This window comes from Apteryx rowi, unplaced genomic scaffold, assembly GCF_003343035.1.
Source record: "Apteryx rowi isolate R43461 unplaced genomic scaffold, aptRow1 scaffold_19, whole genome shotgun sequence".
NCBI classification, from domain to species: domain Eukaryota; kingdom Metazoa; phylum Chordata; class Aves; order Apterygiformes; family Apterygidae; genus Apteryx; species Apteryx rowi.
This window is the reverse complement of record NW_020448196.1, coordinates 2,821,493-2,841,643: the sequence shown is the minus strand read 5'-3', so window position 1 is coordinate 2,841,643 and position 20,151 is coordinate 2,821,493. Positions and strand designations below refer to the sequence as shown.

The following is a 20,151-nucleotide window of genomic DNA, read 5'->3' as shown; positions in this document are numbered from 1 at the left end:
GGTAGAGTTCTAGATCCACAAATTATTTGAAAACTCTGGAAAATACCTAAAAAGGTGCAATAGACAGGAATCACTAGAAAGCACCAGGAGTTTTTCTAACAGAAGACCTGGGGCAATGCCTAGAGAGCACCCAGAAGATTGCTAGAAAGGTTTAAGATCCAGTAATTCCTTGAAAGCTCAGAGGAAAGACCTCCAAAGCACCAGGAAAATTCCTGAAAAGGTTGGAAATCCAGGAATTTTTAGAAAGCACTTGAAAAACTCTTAAGAAGGTGTTTGGGCCAAAATTACCTGCATAGCAGATGAGGAAATTCCTAGACGACATGGGGTAAACCTCCAAGAAAGCACATGGTTAAATGCCCAGACAAAGACATGGAGAAGCCAGAATGACTCAGTTACAAGCAAGCCTTTAATGACTTGGATCTTTCCTTAAAAAGTTGTTTTTCTGAAAGGCCAGCAGTTCCTCAGCTTGGATCTACAGGGAGACGTTAGCAGCTTGGGGCAGTTTCTGATAGACAGAATGCCAGAAGTTCACGTATGGGGATCTCAGATCCTGCTTCACTGAATCGTAGTTTATATTGTTGTTGATTTCCAGGTAGTAACTATTCTCAAGGGTGTAGGGCAGCCAGCCAATGGGCACCTCTGAATACCCTTTGTTGGGATCACTGGAAAAAAGGAGGAATAGCTAGAGGTTAAATATCATGATAGCTTGTCGACACAGCAAAACTTGTGTTGTCTGGTAAGGATCCAGGCTGTGCTCAAGAGAGGTTTTAAGTGAGTGCAAACAGAGAATTTGACACTGGGACACGTGACAGCAATTCTCCCTGCTGGGAATGACTTGCTTACCTGCATTCCCCTCCCTTGTTCCCCACTAGCATTGGTCCTGGCAGCATGCAGCAGCTTAACTCCTTTCTGAACTCCAGGGCTCAGAAACAAACTTCATCGTTAAGTTTAAGCAGAGATCATAACTTTTAAAAATGCTTTTGCTGTCCCCAGTTGTTCTCTGGATCAAGAGGACCCAGAGCAAACTCAACTCCTGGAAGATATAGGACCCAGTTTACAACAGAAGCATGGACAGAGGGCACCCTGCTTTTGTGAATTGGTCCCAAGAAGTTAATAGGCAAAAGCGGTAGGTTGAAGTGATGTTGCAATAAGCCCTGAACATGGAACCGGAGCCACTCACCCTGTTCTGGCGAAATTGGTCCAGTAAGCAATCATGGCTTCGGAGACAGTCCTGTGCTTGGGTAGGTAGCCCAGGGGGGTGGAGAAGGGTTTCCCAAACACATACTGCAGGTCATCAGCATGGTCTGCCCCTACCCAACTTGGGTAGACGGGCATTCGAGATGGCTGGGAGAAGACATAGCTGTACGTCTTGCCACTCCTGGATAAACAAAAACAGACTTGCTAAGCAGCTGTGAGTGGAATGCAGAGAAAGGGATGCTGATTCACAACATTGGCAGAGCCAGAGATTCGGCCTTGGCAGATGCTCATGTGCTTGGAATCGTCTAAGTGCTCCCAGGAGAAAACATCCTTCTATGTGGTAATTTTAACTTCAGTTTCTGATTCTCACCCTAACATTCATATCATCCAGCTGATATACCTGGTGGAATCAGACATTACCAGGATAAAGTTCAGGGTTTTTAAGAAGCAATGATTTGTTCTAATAGAGATTTAAAACAAGTCTGCAGCATGATTCCTCTGCAGCATTAGGGAAATTCTGTTTGTAAAAGTTACGTTTCAGCGTGTACTCAGTACCAAAAAGCCTGTCTCCTTCAAGTTCAGCACTCTTAACTTGCTTCTCAGCACCTGGTGCTGGGAACATGCTCTCCAGCCCCTGTGCTGGCTTTGGGCTCTCTGAGGTAGACCCACTCACTGAGCATTCTGTCGATGGAGTTTCAGGGTCCACTGTGTGGGAATCAGGAAGATGTAATCGGTAGCCACATCCACCACCGTCCTCTTCACAACCTCCTGGTCAGGGTTGTCACCCCACACCTGAGTGTAGAGAGCGTATGTTGCATTGGCTCCTCTCTCACCCTTCTCCAGAGTAAGTCCTTGGATCAGTTTGTAGACCTCATCCCTGAAAAGACAAATAGTATCAATTACAGACCAGCAGTCTGAAGTGGGTCAAGGTTTATGGAAACAGTTTGCAGCTCCCTTTGAAGTTCACATCCAGCCCTGCAGTTGGCAACTGTTTGGTGGAATAAGAGACGATTGTATCAGTCCAGGTCTTAGAAGAAAGGCACGTGCTTCATGACTTTCTCAGCAGAACAGCTTGGGGCCAAATGAGCCACACGTTCCTTCTGCCCTCAAAGAGAAATCTTACAGGGCAGGCACCCAGTGCATCCAGGATGTACCTGCTCTGCTCAGCTCTGCTCTGGTGGCTCTTGTCAGAGCTGCCAAGCCTCATGCTGGTGTTGAGTTCAGGAGCTCTTTAAAGATATGTGGGGAGACTTCCCCCTAACTGGTCCCTTCTCTTTAAGGCACTGGACTTAGCAACATATACCCTAGGCACCCTGGCTTGGAATAAGATCCTTTATTGAAAGTAGTGCCTGGTCCATTCAGGTCTAAGTCCTCTGAGTTTGGGGGGTGGGTTAAAGATAAGGTTCCTTCTGTTAAGGGTTTTAAAAACATCCTTCACTTACGCAGTAACTTTCACAAGCGGGCGGTTGATAGCAGGTATGTCAATCCCAGCAAAAATGTGCCCATCCATGTTGTTGACCCCCGCGATATAGTCAATGTCAGCAGCATTGGCAAAGAGATTCTCTGGCTTGTCTGGGAGGAAGTCTCCATCAACAACAGGGGTGAGGGCAAGGTGATGAACAATGGGAGCTGCAGCAGGAGAGAAAAATGGAATCCTTTAGGAGCTGAGAGAAGACAGACCTGCAGCTTGGCATACTGTATAGCTCAAGAAACTGTAGAAAGAGTATGCTGAAGTTGATGAGAGCTTCAAAAGTGATGTCAGTGCAGACAGGATTTCACCCAGCAGCAGGGTGACCATAGGATCATATTCAATAAACCTCATGCCTGTAGGTGGAGGAGAAGAGCAAGGGATCCACCAGCTATGTATGGACAGGTAATATCAACAAGTCATCTCCTCCTTCCCCCAAACCCATCCCAAAAATCCTAGCCAAAGATAGAAAAGAGCAGAACTCCTCCTTCCCACCCCATCTATCTGTGCTAACTTGCTGCCAAGACTGCAGATTTGGCACAGTGCAGTTGCACAGCGCTGGCTTGGCCACTCTCTGCCCTGAGCAGAGCTAAATCCTGGGGCTATTTACTAGGAGCATGAGGAGAGCAAGCGGAAACCCTTTGTGGGAAAGAGATTCCCCCAGCCAACAAAATCGCAAGCTTTCCCTACTTGCTGTGATGGACTCAAGTCTGGTGGGTCCTACACTCCACCCAGTGACTCAAGTGAAAATAGCAGGGTTGTGATAATTTGTTGTTGATATAAACTGTGTTCTTTAATTGCTCTTGCTGCTTTCACAAAACACAAAGTGCAAACAGTTGTTTCTGAGGTGAACTCGGGCCATGCAAGCCAAGGCATGGCCATCAAGATAATTCATCTGCCACCGCTGCCATTGCATGACAAACAGCGTTCATTCAGCACACCATGCACCTGCCTGGGGAGAAGGGACTGTGAAATCCCTCATTCCCCCTCCCCTTCCCCTTGAAAGGGCATAGACTCTGTTCAAATGCTCTTGGCTATTTCCCCATCACCTCATCCAAGTGCATGGCAAGCCCTGGATGGCACAGAGAAGCACAGCGCTGGCTGCAAGCCAGGTGACTTACAGGGCAGGTTGATCAGTTCCAGGTGATAGGCCAGCGTCAGAGCTTTGGGGTCCGTGACTCGCAGGCAGTTAGCCAGGACCGTCGTGTTGTCTGTGGGGCAGCCCACCTTCTGTGCAATCTGCAGAAGGAGAGAGAAAGAAACATCCCGGCATTATCCTCTGAAGCCAAGGTCAGCACTGGGTTCACATGGGGAGAGAGGCAGGTGGTGGTAATTTCGAAGAATTGTGTTTGCAAAGCTCTGTGTTTGGGAGCATGGCTGCTGTCTAGTTCCTTGTTAGGATTTCATAGACAAGAGCTTTACTTTGGGTTTCTTTTTGTTTTGTTTTCTTCAAGCAAGGTTTTAACTTCAGGAGAGTTGCAGAAGCTTGGTGCGCCTAAGGACAGCACAGCCCCCGCTGGGCCGCTAACCAGTATGCATCCCAGCCCACCTCTGTGGGTTGCAGCCCCATTGCTGAACCGCGTGTTACCTTTTGAGCCCAGGCAAGAGGGTTCTTCTGGATGGCCCAGCTGCAGAGACCAACTCCGCTCTGACTGATGGCCCTTTTGAACAGGCCATTGTTGTGTGGGGACAGCATCTGTGGCACAAGAGAAACAGGAGGGTCTTCTGGTACCAAGTCCTGAAGAGAGCCTTGCCTGTCAGACTCAGCCAATCTCTGTCATGAGGGGAGGCCCAGGGAAGCTGCCAACTCTTTCATTATTTAAGGGTCTCAGTGACCCCCCCCACCACAGCTCTCCCAGATCTTGCAGTCAAAGTTAAAAGATGGTATAGTGAGGAACGAAGAAAAGGAGCAGAACAGAGGGAGCTGGCAAGTAAATGCTACTTCACCAGAGATCCTGAAAGAGAGAAAACATGCTTGCAGTTGGAGGCCTGATTAAACTGAAAGGGAAGGAGCAGCTATGAAGAAAAGAGGCTCAGGATTGCTTTCCCTGTGCAGGAGGGGACATTAATCAGTGTGCATAGAGCTCCCAATGAGGAAAGCAACCATGTTACTGAGGGGGGGTCATCTCTACCATTTACAAAGCAGAGGAGCAGCTCCGGTGGGCTCCTACAATGACAACAAACCTGCAGGGAGACACTGACGGAGCCAGCAGATTCCCCAAAGATGGTGATGTTTTCTGGGTCACCCCCAAAGGCCTTGATATTCCTCTTCACCCAGGCAATAGCCATATGCTGGTCCTTCAGCCCGTAGTTCCCTGAGCAACATAGGACACATGCCATTCAGCAAGGGGACAGTTGAAGCTGGCGGTCGGGGTTCCTTCCACCATGCAGCATTAGAGCCAGAGCCAGCTCCTGGCCTGGGTGTTTCTCATGCTCTAGATCTGCCACAAGACAGTGTTGCAGCCAGAGCTGGAGCTCTGCGCATTCCCTGCTCTTCTTTGGGCAGGGAGCAGATTTGAGGGTCATGCCCTGTGTTGACACAATGCAGACAAGCCAGAGAGCAGCAACAGAGTCCCCTGAAGAGAGAGAGCAGCTACTGTACCTGGTGCATTCTCATCACCCGTGCTCAGGAAGCCCAGGGGCCCCAAGCGGTAGTTGAGGGTGACCACAATCACGTTGCCCCGCACAGCAATCTCCTCGCCATCGTAGAGGTAGTTGTCAAGGAAGTTGGCTCCCTGGCCACCTCCTACAAGGAAGGCGCCGCCATAGATCCAGACCATCACTGGCAGCTTGGTGGAGACTGGGAGATGAGAAAGAAACGCAGTGTGAGCCACAACAGAGTGGGAAGGTGCTGCCCATCCCTGTGCCAGTTTACTAAATGTCGCTCCACTTGGACACGGACAGGCCTCTTGAGGCAGATAAAAAAAGCCACTGCCTTTGCGGTCATCCCACCCCCCACCTCAGGCAAAGTATTCACAAAGACAGCAAACCTATATGGGGCTCTCCTACAGGCTGACAAAGCTTGGGATAGCAATGCAAAACAGGTAAAAGATGACCCCAAACAAACTCCTGTCCCTCCTTGCTAGGATACAGAATTCCGTGTCACTGCTGGGGTTGTAGGACTCCCATATGCCCAGAAGACATCTTCTCTTCTTGGACATGATGTTTTTCAATAGCTTAGGGCCAAGAAACTCTCTGCTCTGTGCTGAGAAGCGACTGAAGCATCCAACAGGTTGTAGCTGAGGGACTGAAGCTGACATGGCTTCCCCCCCCAAAAAATGAGTGCTTCTGGAGTTGCTCAATATGGGAACATTACCGCTGAGAGATGCTCCAGAGCAGTTTGTCCACAAAAGGCAACTGAGCATCTTCTCCCCAGGTATCTGCTAAGCCCATACCTTGTTTCCTCCCTTGAGGGATCCAGATGTTCAGATAGAGACAGTCCAAGCTTCCCCGGACATCTGTTTGTGTAAGCGTCATCTGCATGCAGCGCTTTTTGAAATCTTTTGCTTTCAGTGTTCCTGACAGGGGAGAGGGCAGACAACAGGCCACCATTTAGAGGCATCAGCTCCATCCTTCAGTTGCGAGCTATCCATCCATCCTCCCTTCCAAGAGTCCAGCACAGAGGGAGCAAGACCTCTGCAGCCACTGTGACCTGGCAGAGAGAATGACAAAGCAGGACCCTTTCCTGCTGACAACTCTGGCTATTTCATGTGGCTACCTGAACCTCTTGGGAACAGACAAGGACTTTCATACCCACCATGAAATTAAGAGCTTTTTTGTAGTGGTGCTTAGCATGCAAAAGCAGGCAACAACATCCCTACCCTGGCAGTAGCAGACAAAAGAGACAAATGAAAAAAAACAAAGGCCTTCAAAAGCTGGATCTTACCTTCCCAGCCAGGATGCGGTTGGGGGTCTTCCAGAATCTTTGTAGGAGCAGCAAAGGGGATCCCTCTGAAGATATCGACGTAGTCCCCAAAGAGTCCCAATTTTTTACTCTCACCTTCCACAAAACCTCCTTCAGTGTGTACCACACCCAGCTAAATATCATCCCGTTGGAGAGAGAAGAGTAAATCCACAGCATAACCCCTCATGCCTCTGGCTTCCCCTGTTGCCAGCACCCACCAGTACCCAGTAATCTGGCTGGAGCATTCCCCCAGATGGCCTGACTTGCAGCCCCCTTCCCCCACTGTCCCTTTTGACCCCTATGGAAAGCCCGCAAGTAGCTGCCACTTGATATACTCCAGTGCAAATGTCCTGCAGCTTGTCTTCTGCAGCAGGCAGACAGCAGCAATTTCCCTGCATTTCCAAGCATCAATGGCAGTAGTTGAGGACCTACAGCCTTCAGATGTAACCCAGGCCAGACATGATACAGGACTGCGAAGGGAACTTTTGGAAAATGTTGGTGAGAGCCTTTGGCACGTTTAGGGCAGGAGAGCACCCTGCCTTTGCTGTCACATTCTGCAGGCCCTCTTTCATGGGGGCCAAACCAGACAGGGTTTGTTTTTTTTTTCTTTTTTTTTAATCCAGGCAGGAACAGGTGAAAAAGTCTTGCAAAGCCATAGGAAACTCCTCTCTACTTACCGTTGCAGCCCATGCTACCCCGAGGTAGCAGCACAAGACAAAGCACAGGGTCTCCCAGCGAGCCATGGTGCACGCACACCTGAGAAGCCAGGCCCTGAATGCAGGCTGATATATATAGATAGGAGCACAGCTACGTGTCCATGCACTTCTGTGACCCTGTCTTGGCTATAAGGTACGCCAAGGGAGTCCCCCACATGCTTGTCCTTCAGCTGGCTGAGGCCAAAGAGATAGGCTGGCATCACTGTGTGAGAGCCCTGCAGATGTTGCTTTTGCAGGCCGGAGGTCAAACCTAAGGAAAGATCTGAGTCTAATTAAAAAAAAAAAAAAAAAGCAGGTTGGTTTCCTCGCATACACCTAGTAAAACCTAGTTTAAAAGACTTTTTAAATTTAACTCTTCATTAGGGCCCCAGAACTACTGTTTCAATTATCCAAATGAGTTACATTACTTATAAAAGCTCCAGTGAAAGAAAAGAAATCAAGGATGATGCTTTTATTTAAAAAGCATTTATTTAAAAAAAGAAAAAAAAGAAAAAAAAGGAAAGGTTTTGTGGTTTGGGGGGAAACGGGACATTCAACTTATTAGCAATACTACATCCTCTGCTGTGTGGGCAGGTGGTTTCTTAGCATCTGCTCTCCCAGGGCTCAGTAAATTAAAAATAATAATTTGCCTCTCGCATAAGTATATTTATGAACAGCTCCTTTCTCAGGTTCTGATAGATTTGAGTCAGCTTGCCTGACACTCCTCAGAGCCTCCTGATGAAGTGTCAGCAGTGAACTAATTCCTGCAGGTCTCCTCATGGAGTTAATTTTATTCATAGTTTTACCAGCTGACCCAGATGATAGATCCAAGAATTGTGTGGTCTCCCAAGCTTAAGAAAAGGTTAATCAGTTGAATGCTGTCTAATTACAGTTGAGGTCAAGGGTGGCTAAGTCTCATATATTGGAGTAAACAAGAACAAATGTGCTCTCAATGTTTTATAAGAGGCAGTGAGATCTAAACTGAGGAGACTAGCCACCATGGTTGCCCAAGAACAGCTCATCCTTCTGAGTGCACATTGAAGCTGCAGTTTGTTAGAGGAGGACAATAAAAACACAATTGTGTAACAGCCATGGGAAACAGAGCAAGTGAAGGACCACTGACCTCACTTGAGCTAGCAAGAGCTGCAACAGTAAATGCCAGTTGGAGCCTGGCAAGAAAACAGTATCCCCATGGCGTCAATTTTATGAGGGCTTTTTGGCCAGCAATTACAAAAATGTAGGCAATGGCTCCTAAACATCCAGAATGATGGCCATCAACAGGCACCACATTCAGTGTCAGATGAGTAGTTGGCATCTTAGTGCAATTTTTGCTTTTCCACATCCTGTGCATGGTTGCTAATCCCTCAGCACTTAAGAAGAAAAACAGAAGAGTCTATCCAACTGCAGCCAGACTGCTCACTGAATTCATACGTAGTCCAGAATTTCAGTTTCCATTTCATTTTCACTCCCATCAGAAGGCTTGAAGTCCTCTTCCTCCTCCTCTTCATCATCCTCTTCCTCTCCAGACTCATATGTCAGCTGCTCTTTGCCATCTTCACTGCTTGTTGTACTTGAAAAAAGAGCTTAATTGGAAAGAAAGAGGGGAAGACATTACAATTCCTTTCTCAGTGAAACCTGGGGGAATGTGCAGTAGGGTTCATAAATCAAGTGAGAGGAAGGCAGAAGCCTGAAGGTCACAGCTGATGTTGCAAATCTTAACAGAATGTGATCAAAACCAGAGCAGCTCGTTTTGCTACTCCAGAACTGCTAGGAGAACAACAGCAGATTTGCCCTATCATGTGTCTTCACCTAGTTGATTCTAACATAATTCATTGGGGTACTGATTTTGCCCAGCATCATGCAAAAATAAATTCCTCATTTCTCCTTGTTCAAATAAAGCCATCAATAAAAAGTATCAAGTTAATTCTTGATGCCATCAACCAGTACATCTGTAAGGATAATATCACGGGCAGCACTAGGCAAAGACATTTATAACCTGAAGGCTATGATACAGGGAAGACGAAACAGAAAACTTTCACTCCCAGCCATTTATAATCCCAACCCAGGATGACAGCTTCATCTCCCTCACTGTGATGAGCTGGAATAAAAAGACCACCAGATCTAGCACCACCATTTAACCTCCACAAAGAAAGGGAGTGAATATGGGAACACTGCTGCCCCAGGGCCAACTGCAGTATCTTGATTCAGTCCACAAGCTCTTACCACCACCAGGAAGGCAGCAAAATGCTGTTCAGCACTTAGAGGTTCAGAAGCATCCTTACCAGGTCTTGTGGATCTGATTATCTGCTTTATCATCAGAGACATGGTATCTCGCAGATCATCACTAGTCTTTGGAAGGCACCACCCATCCCGCTCTGTGCATTCTGACTCTGCACCATCATTCCGACGGATGATTTTCTGTAAGCTAAAAAGCAGCAAAAGGGGGGGAAGTGTTAGCCTTCTATAGTCAGACACAGGCTTCAAATGGGACAAAGCATGACTTATTTCCTTTACATTTCAATAAGCTGGAATAGTATCATATTTGGTTATTCACATAGCTGTTATGAGGGAAAGAATTTCATGGGTCCACTGTATTTTTATTCAGAAGCTAAACACCTCTTAAGTTGCTGGTCAAGGAGAGAGGGAGGAATGGACTGGATATAAATAATAGGTTTTGAAATCTACTTCTAACAGAAGACTCTGCTGCCAGCATGCAATACCTTTCCACATTCAAGTCACAGAGCTGGTAGAACATCTGCCGATAAGGTGGTAAGGCTCCTTCTCGGAAAATGTAGATAGATTCCTAAAAAGAGGAAAGAAGGAAAAGATTTAATGTGTGTTTCATGATATAACAGGTCAACTTTGACATAGACTGGAAAGTACTTCCTATGGGCTGACTCAAGAACAAGACATTTCCTGTACAACAGTTCCAAGGCAAGGAGTGATGGTCTGCACATGGCAAAAGATAAAGCTGAATGAGGAATGCAGCAGTATTTCACTGCAGCCATAGTCACCACAGCACAAACGTGCAGAGAAAACATCACTTCTTCAAGCTGCAAATCTATCTGTAACTTGCTACTGCATAACAGTGGATCATAGGTTTCATTCTAGCAAAAAGGAGAAGAATAAAAAACAGGACTCCTGTTTACGTATGTATTTTGCCCTGCTGGACTCTGCAGGACAACCAGATAAACACATGGTGATATTTTGTACTTCACTGCCCATAGAGATCTCTGAATTTATCAGAGGGAAACAAAATGCCTATTACATCTAGGACTAGGGCTGAGAGTACCAATCCCAGCTTGCAGCTTGTAAGATATGCATTAAATGAACAGCAGGTGAAAGTTCTGCAGTGAAAGATACAACTAGCAACTTTCCAGTTAAACATGAGGACACCAAATCACATCTCAAAGAGAAATCTGTACCGTTAAGTGACTGACAAAACAGGAAACATCCTTTTTTCTACTAGACTATTTCAAGATTCCGGTAGAAGAGGGTTAATACCTACCTTCAGTTTGTACCTGCTGGAAGCAGGCTTTTTTGAAGTGGATGTCCCAGAAGTACCGAGCCCTTGTTTCAGATCATGTATACTGACTGTATGACTTACTGAAAGACGAGAGAGAGAGAGAGAGAGAGAGAGAGAGAGAGAGAGAGAGAGAGAGAGAGAGAACAAATTTCTTTCACACTGTGGCATTGTAATGTCACTTCTCTATTTTGATTCAACTTTGCTGGTCAGCAAAAATCAGACCAACCTAGCATCTGAGCATGTGTTGCTCGTTCTGGAAAGATGTTACTGTATGGCAAATCAGTCATAGGAAAGGTGGTGAGTTTGGCTGTGTTTCGTCCACAGCACATTTGTTGATGCATTTAGCCTTTTCTATTTCCCTTTGAGAAGAAAGGGAATGATGCTCCCCCCTGTTCTGTGCTTCTTTGTTCACCAAACAGAGTGTATCCTGAGTTCCCACTGCACTGCTTGAAGAACTACAGTATGTGTTTATTGCAACTCCTTTGATCCTTCTCTGCTTCACTGTGTTGTAGCTTCCTTTCCATGACCCCACTTTGGGAGCGGAGCAGGAAATCAAGGGAGGGGACAGCTGCCCAAGCACATGGTACTTTTCCACAGTTATGATAAAGCTTTTCTGATACAGCTTGATTCAGCTGGGTTCCCCAGACTCCCTTCTATCTCCTATAGACACTCTGGCTCAGCCAGTCAGGCATCCAAAACTCTCACAACACTTCCCAACAGGAAACTCTTCTACTGATTTTAACAGCAGCACCGTATTGCAATCTGAGATAAAGTTCCAGTTTTGGCTGAGCTGGAACATAGGGAGATTTTTCACCACCTGTGACAAGGAAGGGATAAACCAAAGAAACACGAAATAGCCAGATATCACTTCTGCTGGCTCAGCCTACCTGGCTTTTTGACAGTGATGGGTAGACTGTAGTTATACGTGCTGCGTTTTGCTTTCACTGGCATATCATTAGGGGCATAACCTAGAGGTGAAAAAAGAAAACAGGCACTGAACTGAGGGCAAGCACCCTGCAGAATAACCCTAGCTCCATAACAGAAGTACGAGCGTGTGAAAGGTAAGTTGATCTTTGGGATACACTGATTTTAGTGAGGTGGGGAGAGGAGAGATACCAGAACAACAAAACTAATGACTAGATACTGCTGTCTCATGGACTCATCACACGACCTCAGAAAGTCATTTCCCTCAACTTGCCTTCTGCAAAATAAGGTTGAGATCCTTGAGAAAAAGCTACTATATAAGCAACAGAATCTATTGCTCAGTGCCTCCCCAGAGTGAGAGGGAAAATGCCTGCTGACATACAGTTGGGCTTTGAACACATGGAGGAGGAAAGTCAGCCAGTTGTTCTCTGGGTTTGGAATGTGCCTAATGAGGAAAGAAATACTGCATAATATGAAATCAATTATTAAATGAGTTTACAGAAGAAATACTGGAAACAATTGAACTCTAGAAAAATGTCCTCTCCATCAGAGCAGAAACTCAGGAAAAACTGTCTTTAGAGTTTAAAAACAAGTAAAAAGAACTACAAGGCTTAATCAGAAAGCAGAGGGAGGGTCTCTGTGAGTTGGGCCGTTTTACCATATTTCATTCCACAGCGAATTCGGAAATCCAGGACTTGATAAATTTTTGCTTCAGGGTGTTTTCTGGGGTCATACCCAAACCTAACCCATAAGCTTCTCCAGGGACCTGTTAGCTGTGTAAACACACAGGGGGGAGGATGGTTACTAAAGACAGTACAGAGTTGCACAGTTTCTTAGACAATTCTAGTATGTTCCCTCTTTGCCCAAAGATTTTTTTTTTTTTGACAGCTCTTTCCTCACTGAGCACCAGTATTCCTATACCAAAACTTGGGGAATCAAAGCATCCAAGTTGCAAATATTTGTGCTTTTACAAATTAACTTGCAACGTCGCAATAAAATGTTTATATTTGGAAAATTCCTGCTTCCACTGCCAGACAGTCAGTCTGAGTGTTTGCTGTAACTGCAAACCAGACTAGAACCTGTGGAGCAAGCAGTTACTGAATCCTCCATGATTTTAACTTCTGTGTAGAAGCAAGATTTTCCTTCTCTCTTTACATAACATTAAGCTCAGGTTCTTAGTGGTAGGATCTGAGAAACTGTAAAGAGCCAGGAAAATCCAATTGATCCTCCCACCTCCTTACCTCCCAGCTGTCTGAGATAGGAAGAAAAGCAGATATATCAAGAGACTTACCATGTAATAGGCCAAATATGGCAACAGAAGTTTCAGCTTGTCTGGATGAACACTGATATTGGCCTTTACTGCATTCCGAGACCAGACAGGACGGACTTCAAAGAGCTGAAGTAATACAGAACCAGCAGTGGAAACAGTGGGAAGGAAGTGGGTTACTAATGGCAATTTAAATTTTCCAAATGGACTTTCTTATGTTTTAGCCTTTGGCCCAAAATAAGGGCTGTCAGAACGACAATTTGCATAGCCAAAAGTAGAAGCAAGCCTTATGTAAGGACTGGTGGCACAAAAAGGAACTTAGTGTACCTTTGCTGCAAAGACAGATTCAAAGCTTGACTTGCAAAGTGAACTGAACACAGCGGTCTCAGTTTAGTCTACTGAGACTTGTTGTATTAGTCAGACTTCTGATTTGTTCCATTGTTATCCTCAGAAAAACAGACCATCCAGTCTACTCTCCAAAAAAGCTGGAGAGCTGGTCAGGCAGAAGGCAAACTGAAAAATTCACTTTCAGAACGCAGTTAACTCTGATGAACACAATTTCAGAGCCTTGGGGGGCATTTCAGATACGTGCCATTCATTCACTTCAGTGACACAACTTTGTCATGCCTTGATTATCTCACCCATTATTTACAAGGAGAGCTACAGCTGTTCAAGGCATCAAATATTCCTGCAGGCCTGGCAGATTATGTCACCACAGCCCTTCTCCTTTGACAGATTAGGGAATGGAAAAAGCAAATGTATATTTTGCTAAGGTCACACAGGATAGTTGATATGGAACTGGAATTGAACCCAAAGGCCCAGATTAAGCTCCCTGGTCTAGTCACGTGGGCCCATATCTTACTCTGTAGAAAGGTTAAACAGGAAGCTTTACGTCAAGATCTCAAAACCTTCAGAGAAGCCAGCAAGTAGTTACAATTGCTAATGTACAAAAAATTCTTGAAGCCAAGAATCTCCCTGGAGGTCAAAGAAAATGGCTGAATGCAGCTTTTCATACACAGCATGCCACGATACAGTGCTCAATCCAGCTCAGGAATTTGTCATGTACCTTTCGCAGTTCTTCCTCCACCTTTTTATCCACAGGATTAGTGCACACTTTCTTCCAGGTCTGTACAGCAGCATCCAGTGGTTTAGCTGGGACTTCTTCATCATCAAAGTTCACAAAGATAGCGTTGTGTGGGCGACGTGCTCTGCTGAGGCCAATCAGGTTCTCACCAGATACCTGGGGATTGTTGTATCCATCCCTAAGAAACAGTGCAAAGGACTGGATTTGGTGGCACACACAGAGCTGTGGCCTTCATTGGAACATGCAGAAATGAAGTTTGTTTTCCAAATTTCCAAAGAGAAGAGACGCAGCTGTGTGAACACTGGATTTAACTTTGGCCTGACCTCGCTATGGATTTTGGAATCACATACTGGCAATCATAAAAGATTCTTAAAAGTGTTTTATTGAAAACATTGGGGAAAGGACATTTAAATTAAAAAAAAAACCTGCAAAACTACATCCAGTTGCCCTATGACAGAGCTCCCCTGTACTATCTGTCTGAAAACCCTCAGGCAGTTTATTGCTAATTTGCATGAAATATATTTGCAACACAAAAGGCTTCACTCCTATGGTTCACACTGTATTTGCTCTACTGTAATTACTGAAGTTCAGGAGTGTACAGGGAAATGGAGTCACTAGTTCAATCTTGAAATAAGATAATTTTTATTTGTGTTTTTTTAGTTCTAGTGAAGGACTGCAGTGAGAAAATGAAAGATGTTTCTTGTGGGAGATATCACAGATTGTTTTGGCAGAAAAACAAACAAGGGATCAGGAAGGAACAGCTCCAGTGAATGTGATCACAGGAACATGTGGCATTGACTCCTGCATACTCTCCACTAAGCTCCAGCCCACTGGAAACAAGCAGAAAGCAGGGCTCACTGCATCTGATACTGCATTAGTGTCCGGGGGGGAGGCAGCTCTCTTCCTCACATCAGCAGGTCACCTCACCTGGCAAATCCTCAGGCCAACTTTTCCTGAGGTTTCTGCTGCCTGTGCTGTTTCTCAAGCATGCCTGCCTACATTGTACCAAATCAAAGGGAATAAAACAGAAGAAGGGAGCAGCCTGAACATGTGAAATGCATAAATGATGTATTTAATGCTGCTCTGATGCTTCAAGAGCACATATCTCATAATCCAAAATGTTGAAGTCAGAATGGACTGGAAGCATCTACAGGTGATGAAAAGGAAATTTTAAATTGAAAACTTGGCTATTAGAAATATGTATCAAACCAGTAAAAGGTTTCACTGCCTGTTCATTCAAGAACCAACACAGATATTTACTACATTGTGAGAAAAGGCACTAACCGGTGTTGTATATCTGGCCGATAAAAATAGTCAACAGGAGTGTCCAGACGTGAGAAAATCGGTGGAGGGATGTAGAGAGGTAACTCTCTATTGAAGAATTCTTCCTTCTCTGGTTTGAGCATTAGGACTTTGTCATACATGGAGGTTTGTTTGCCGTCAGGTCCAGAGTGCATTGCCAGGTACTGGAAGTCAGACATTCCTGTGAGAAACAAAAGTTAAGACAAAGAGGTGCACTGTGAAAATAATGATATTTCACACAATAGTCAATTCTCAGGAGCAGGAGCCTGACAAGTTTATGAAAAGTTTTAAACAGCAGGGAGGTCATAAGAATAGAAGACTTGATTTTCCTTCCAGTCCTAAATTCTTAAAGGGAAGCACTTCCCTTTCACATCAGATGTACTAGTCTGTAAGCCACACAGACACAAATCAAGGTATTACCTTGAAATTTGTAAACAGTAGTGACAGTGCCCAGAATTTCCATTTCGAACTTGACTTCTGGCTGAACTTGTTCTTCAGCATCCAACTGCTGCTGTTTCTTCTTCTTGGTCCTCCTCCGGACCTTGAGCAGCATGGTGGAGGTGGGGAAGCGATTGGCACACACGGGATGGCAGTAGGGATCCTTGGGGCGGAAATACAGCTCCAGCCTTTTCGCAGGGTCCGTGTAGATCTGCGCCAGCCAGGGCACAGACATCCTCTGTTAGCAGCCCGGCCTCCCGCTCGCGCGCCAGGCCTCCCCCGGCCCCGCACCCTCGCCGAGGAGGCCTCGAGGCCCCGGTAACTCCCTGCCCCACCAACACCGGCAGCGCAACGGGGGGGCTCGTGGCTGCTCCGATCCCGCTCGCTGCTCCCCGGCTTGTCTCTCATGGATGGCAGCAGCCTGGAGAGGCGGCTTCGCCCCAACCCCCCGCCAGGCCCTGGAGCCCACCGCAAGGCCTGTCCCCGCTCAGCAGCCGGGGGACGTGGGGACCCCCGGGCCCCGGCCGCCGTCCTGCCTCCTCAGCCCCTTCCCAGGGCCGGGCCCTGCGTCCCCCGCCTCCCCCAGCCGCCATCCCGCGGGCGCCCCCTCACCCGCGACACCCCCTGCTCTCCTCCCAGCGTCCGCAGCACGGCGCCGACGTCCCGCACCAGCCCCGGGTACTCCACGCACACCAGCCGCGGCGCGCGGGGCAGCTCCAGCACCGCCGAGCCCGCCTCCCCCCACCGCCCGCCGCCGCCGCCGCCGCCGCCGCTCCCGCTCCCCGCCGCCATGGTGCCCCGGTGCCTCCCCGCCAGGCGTCCCCCCGCCCCCCCCCAAACGGGCCGCGGCGCGAAGGTTCCGCCGCAAAACGGTTCCGCCAGCCGCGGCCTGGCCCAGTTTGAGGCCGCTTCGGGCAGCGGGGCGGGGGGGGAGCGGCCGCGGCAGGAAATGGCGGGCGCGGAGGGGCCCGGGCAGCTGAGGAACCGCTTTTCCCCTCCTCCTCCCCGGCAGGGCTTGGGGCGGTGTCTGCGGGGCCGCCTGGGCCGGTTTCGCTCGGAGGGCGCTGGGGCGAGGAGCGGCTGCGGGGGCGGCCGCCAGCCGGCGCCGGGGCGGCAGAAGGTCGGTATGTCGCGATTTGGGGCCTCGTCTTTCAGTCGCCTCCGACGCCTCACGGCTCGTCGCTTCGTTAATTCCCTGAGGCTCCGCGCTACGGGGCGGACGCAGAAACGCCAGCCCTGAATATCCAGGCGTGCAGAGTCAGCCTCCCTCCCCGAAACTGAGGAGACTCGCTTAAAAACGGTGATTTAAAAAAAAAAAAGATTGTTTCTGTGTCTTCAGCCTGCAGGGTGCAGTGGCACCACGTTTTCAGCCTTCCCCCTGCAATCATCAGGCTGAGTAACCCTGTATTTTCTTGGCTCTGACACTCAAGCTTTAAGGACTGCACCTGGTTGTGGTGAAACTTGGGTGGAAACCCCCCAAAGTGGGCGAGGCGGCAGTGTCCCCCTGCCCAGGGCAAGGCGGGAGAGGAGCTGCCGGCTGCTCTGTGCTGGCGCTTTCTCCGCAGTTACGGCAAGGGGCGCTTTAGGCCAGAGTTGTGCCTGTCCTGTGCTGGATAATATTTGCTAATGGCATGCGTGGCTTGGACCAACGAATCCCTGCTGGCATCATTTAAACATGATTTAGGCGGCAGTAACTCCCTGGATGAGCTCAAGAGGAATTCAGTGCACACAGTGCCTGAAACACTGAATAAATTGAGAAAGAGCTAGTGTCTTCCAGGAGTAAAATACTCTGGGGTTGCCATAGCAATCTGTCATTTCCATGTGCCTTGGTACCTGGGAGAACCTGCTGGCCTGGGGTTTGCCACCCATCCGGCCTTCCATCTTTCACTTATTTCCCCCGGCTTCGCTCTGATTGCTTCCTCTGTGCATCGCACGGAAGAGCAGCCAGGCTCTGAGAGAAAATACGCCAGGCTACCAAAACCCTGCTGCCTCCGGAGCCTGCGGAGAAGGGGCAAGGAGTGCTAGGTTTGGTCTCTTTCCTACCCTGCACTCTTCCTGCTTCGGCCGAAGCACAGCAGTGGCACATCTCTGCTCTTCCTCGGAAGCTCTCAGCAGGTTCAGGCTGGATTGATGCACCCAGTTCACGTGCTCCGCAAGGGGTTGGCAACTCCAGAGGGAGGACTGGGTATGAGGCACTCAAATTTGGCGGTTACTTTCCCTAAAGTCCCGCTCTGCTCCCACCTTCCCAGCTGTCACCCTGGTGAGCTGCAGTATAAACCCCTCGGGCAGTGCATACCTGCTACAAATGATATATTTCAAAAGCCCTAAGGTTATATGTGTTTTCAATAGGTTTTGTAAGCTGTACTTTATCGGTGAGGTAAATACATAAATTTTCATGAACAATACACAAATCCATAGCAAAGTAGGTCAGTTCTACTTAGTAGTAGTACTTCAGTGTCAAAACATGGATCTTTGTGCCATTTAGTGATGTAAATCAGAAAGAGTGTAAAAAACAGTGCAAGACCAGTTTATCCATCCACAGTATGCATACACACAGTTCCCGAGTTCCTCTTTCTTTCTGTGCTTCTTGTTGTGTTGCATTTAATCTAGCGAAAGGGTGCATCTTTGTGTTTCACAGATATCGGAGGACCCTCTGGGTTGAGACATTCCACAACGGTGACCTGTGCCCTCTGTAAATTGTGAACATTTTTATTTTCATTAGGATTTCATGGTGTTTTTTGGAAGAGTGGGCTCTGACTAGAGTGGCCAGGCTGAATGCTGTTAAGGGAAATATATCTTCTAGCTAATTCCTGCTGAAGTTTCTTCTGTACTTTCTGTTCTATATACTGTGTACCCTGAACTGTTAATGTGATATTGTCTTCCATTTCGGAAATGGTTACAGCAGGAAACAAAATGTTTGTGGAAAAGTGCTATAATATGTAAATATAGGATTCAGTGGCTGACAGTACCATAAGTTAAAGCATTATTTCTAGCTGTTGAGGTGCCTTAGATACCATATGACTTACAGCACATTTTTTCAGGAACAGTAATGTTTAAAGTGCCTGATACTGGGCTTCCAAACTATTGAAAATCTTGGTTAGTGTTTTGGGGTTTTTTTATTATTATTTGTACAGAGAGCAGAAACTCCTTCTGAAAATAGTTTGCTTGATGGAACTTTGTTCCAGTACAAACCAGGCTAGACTATTCTGTTCTCAGTAATACTAGTGACAATTCAGATCAGCCCGGTGCAATGTCCAGATAATGGAGGGCAAAATATGCTTCATTTCCTTCCACGATGTATTCTCTTTTGTTGCTGGCAATGTTTTAAGGTGTAAAGACTCCAAATTACAACCATATTTTTCATGTTTTTATTACCCCCCTCCAAAAAAAGTCTTTGCAAGGCCTGCCAGTCCTTGGATCATGTGACTTCACCAGCCTTTATCTCCCGCTTTTGAGCCGCAGTTTTTCCCCGCTCATCTTTGTAATCTGACATTGTGATTTGTTCACTTACATGCTTGTTTTTCTCCTCAAAGAAGATTTGCTGAATCATTGGGGAGGAGGCAAGAGTTGTAGAGGCAGCTGGGGGCAAGTGATAAAACCACGGCCACATCCAGTCTTCAGGGTTTGCAGATGACAACCCTTCAGTTGAAGGCCTGAGTCACATTCCCTTCCGAGCTAAGATTGCTGGGGACATTGGGATTGAGGAAGTGGGAGGCAGTGCCCCAAAATGTAAATTATTGATTCTGACAACTGCAAGGTTTTGTGTTGCCTCTCCTGCAAAATGTACAATGATGCCAGGAGAAAGCTAATGTACCTTGCAGACTAGGAGCTAAATCCTGCTGAGTGTCATATATTGGGCCTTCTGACTTCTGTGGAAATACATAGTTAAGAGAAGGAAGATTTGACTTGAAATAGGTCAAGGTATGAAGTGCCTGTTTTTAGACACTCAGTAGCAAGGTGGTGTAGCATGAGCAAAGATGTCTCAGGGCTCCCAGACATTCACGCGCCTGTTTATATTTTGTTGTATTTTGAGAGAATGCACCAAACTTCACCGGTATAACTGGTGAAGTGAATTATGCAGTTATTTACATCACAACCAGTCTGAGTTTGTCCCACTGCCTACCGATTACAATAAGAGCTGGGAGCTAAAATGCCTCTGTTCAGTTCCCAGGTCTTTCACTTCCTCTCAGTATGACCTTGGATAAGTCACTTTCTCTCTCCCAAGCCCTCATTTCCTTGTCCATAAAACAGGGATAAGATGTTTCCATCTTTGTGGAGCCTTTTGAAATCTTTAGAAGAATGTGCATTAATATCCCTGTATCCTCCAACACCACTGTTATGACATT

At 47.0% G+C, this 20,151-nt stretch overlaps 2 protein-coding genes across 6 annotated transcripts; both read right to left on the bottom strand.

The window, feature by feature from the left end:
* Positions 1-388: 388 nt before the first annotated feature.
* Positions 389-7,330, bottom strand: CEL (carboxyl ester lipase). The gene is made up of 11 exons (XM_026062033.1): positions 7,247-7,330; positions 6,552-6,702; positions 6,061-6,183; positions 5,268-5,465; positions 4,850-4,980; positions 4,254-4,361; positions 3,787-3,904; positions 2,640-2,826; positions 1,871-2,074; positions 1,181-1,378; positions 389-662 (listed from the first exon to the last, which is right to left on the bottom strand). The coding sequence occupies exons 1-11, from the start codon at positions 7,310-7,312 to the stop codon at positions 473-475; spliced, it is 1,674 nt and encodes a 557-aa protein (XP_025917818.1). The 5' UTR covers positions 7,313-7,330; the 3' UTR covers positions 389-472.
* Positions 7,177-17,989, bottom strand: GTF3C5 (general transcription factor IIIC subunit 5). Of its 5 annotated transcripts, none has more exons than XM_026062039.1 (12): positions 17,849-17,989; positions 15,788-16,016; positions 15,350-15,548; positions 14,048-14,243; positions 13,006-13,110; positions 12,373-12,487; positions 11,678-11,758; positions 10,773-10,870; positions 9,985-10,067; positions 9,547-9,689; positions 8,388-8,847; positions 7,177-7,553 (listed from the first exon to the last, which is right to left on the bottom strand). In XM_026062039.1, exons 2-11 carry the CDS (start codon positions 15,918-15,920, stop codon positions 8,690-8,692), a joined length of 1,311 nt encoding a protein of 436 aa, XP_025917824.1. In that variant the 5' UTR covers positions 15,921-16,016; positions 17,849-17,989; the 3' UTR covers positions 7,177-7,553; positions 8,388-8,689. The 5 variants fall into 5 exon arrangements, with proteins under 5 accessions (XP_025917824.1, XP_025917825.1, XP_025917823.1 ...); XM_026062040.1 differs by lacking the exon at positions 17,849-17,989 and adding an exon at positions 16,965-17,059; XM_026062038.1 differs by lacking the exon at positions 17,849-17,989 and having other exon boundaries at positions 7,177-7,535; positions 8,685-8,847; positions 15,788-16,365.
* Positions 17,990-20,151: the final 2,162 nt, after the last annotated feature.

Excerpts from the sequence above, each read along its gene's own strand:
- CEL (XM_026062033.1), bottom strand. The coding sequence starts at position 7,312 with ATGGCTCGCTGGGAGACCCTGTGCTTTGTCTTGTGCTGCTACCTCGGG. Across the intron at positions 6,703-7,246 it reads GGGTAGCATGGGCTGCAACG|CTGGGTGTGGTACACACTGA; the intron begins GTAAGTAGAGAG and ends GATGATATTTAG. Across the intron at positions 4,362-4,849 it reads CCGTCAGTGTCTCCCTGCAG|ATGCTGTCCCCACACAACAA; the intron begins GTTTGTTGTCAT and ends CTTGTGCCACAG.
- GTF3C5 (XM_026062038.1), bottom strand. The coding sequence starts at position 16,040 with ATGTCTGTGCCCTGGCTGGCGCAGATCTACACGGACCCTGCGAAAAGG. Across the intron at positions 15,549-15,787 it reads TACTGTTTACAAATTTCAAG|GAATGTCTGACTTCCAGTAC; the intron begins GTAATACCTTGA and ends TGTTTCTCACAG. Across the intron at positions 13,111-14,047 it reads TGGAGGAAGAACTGCGAAAG|CTCTTTGAAGTCCGTCCTGT; the intron begins GTACATGACAAA and ends GTATTACTTCAG.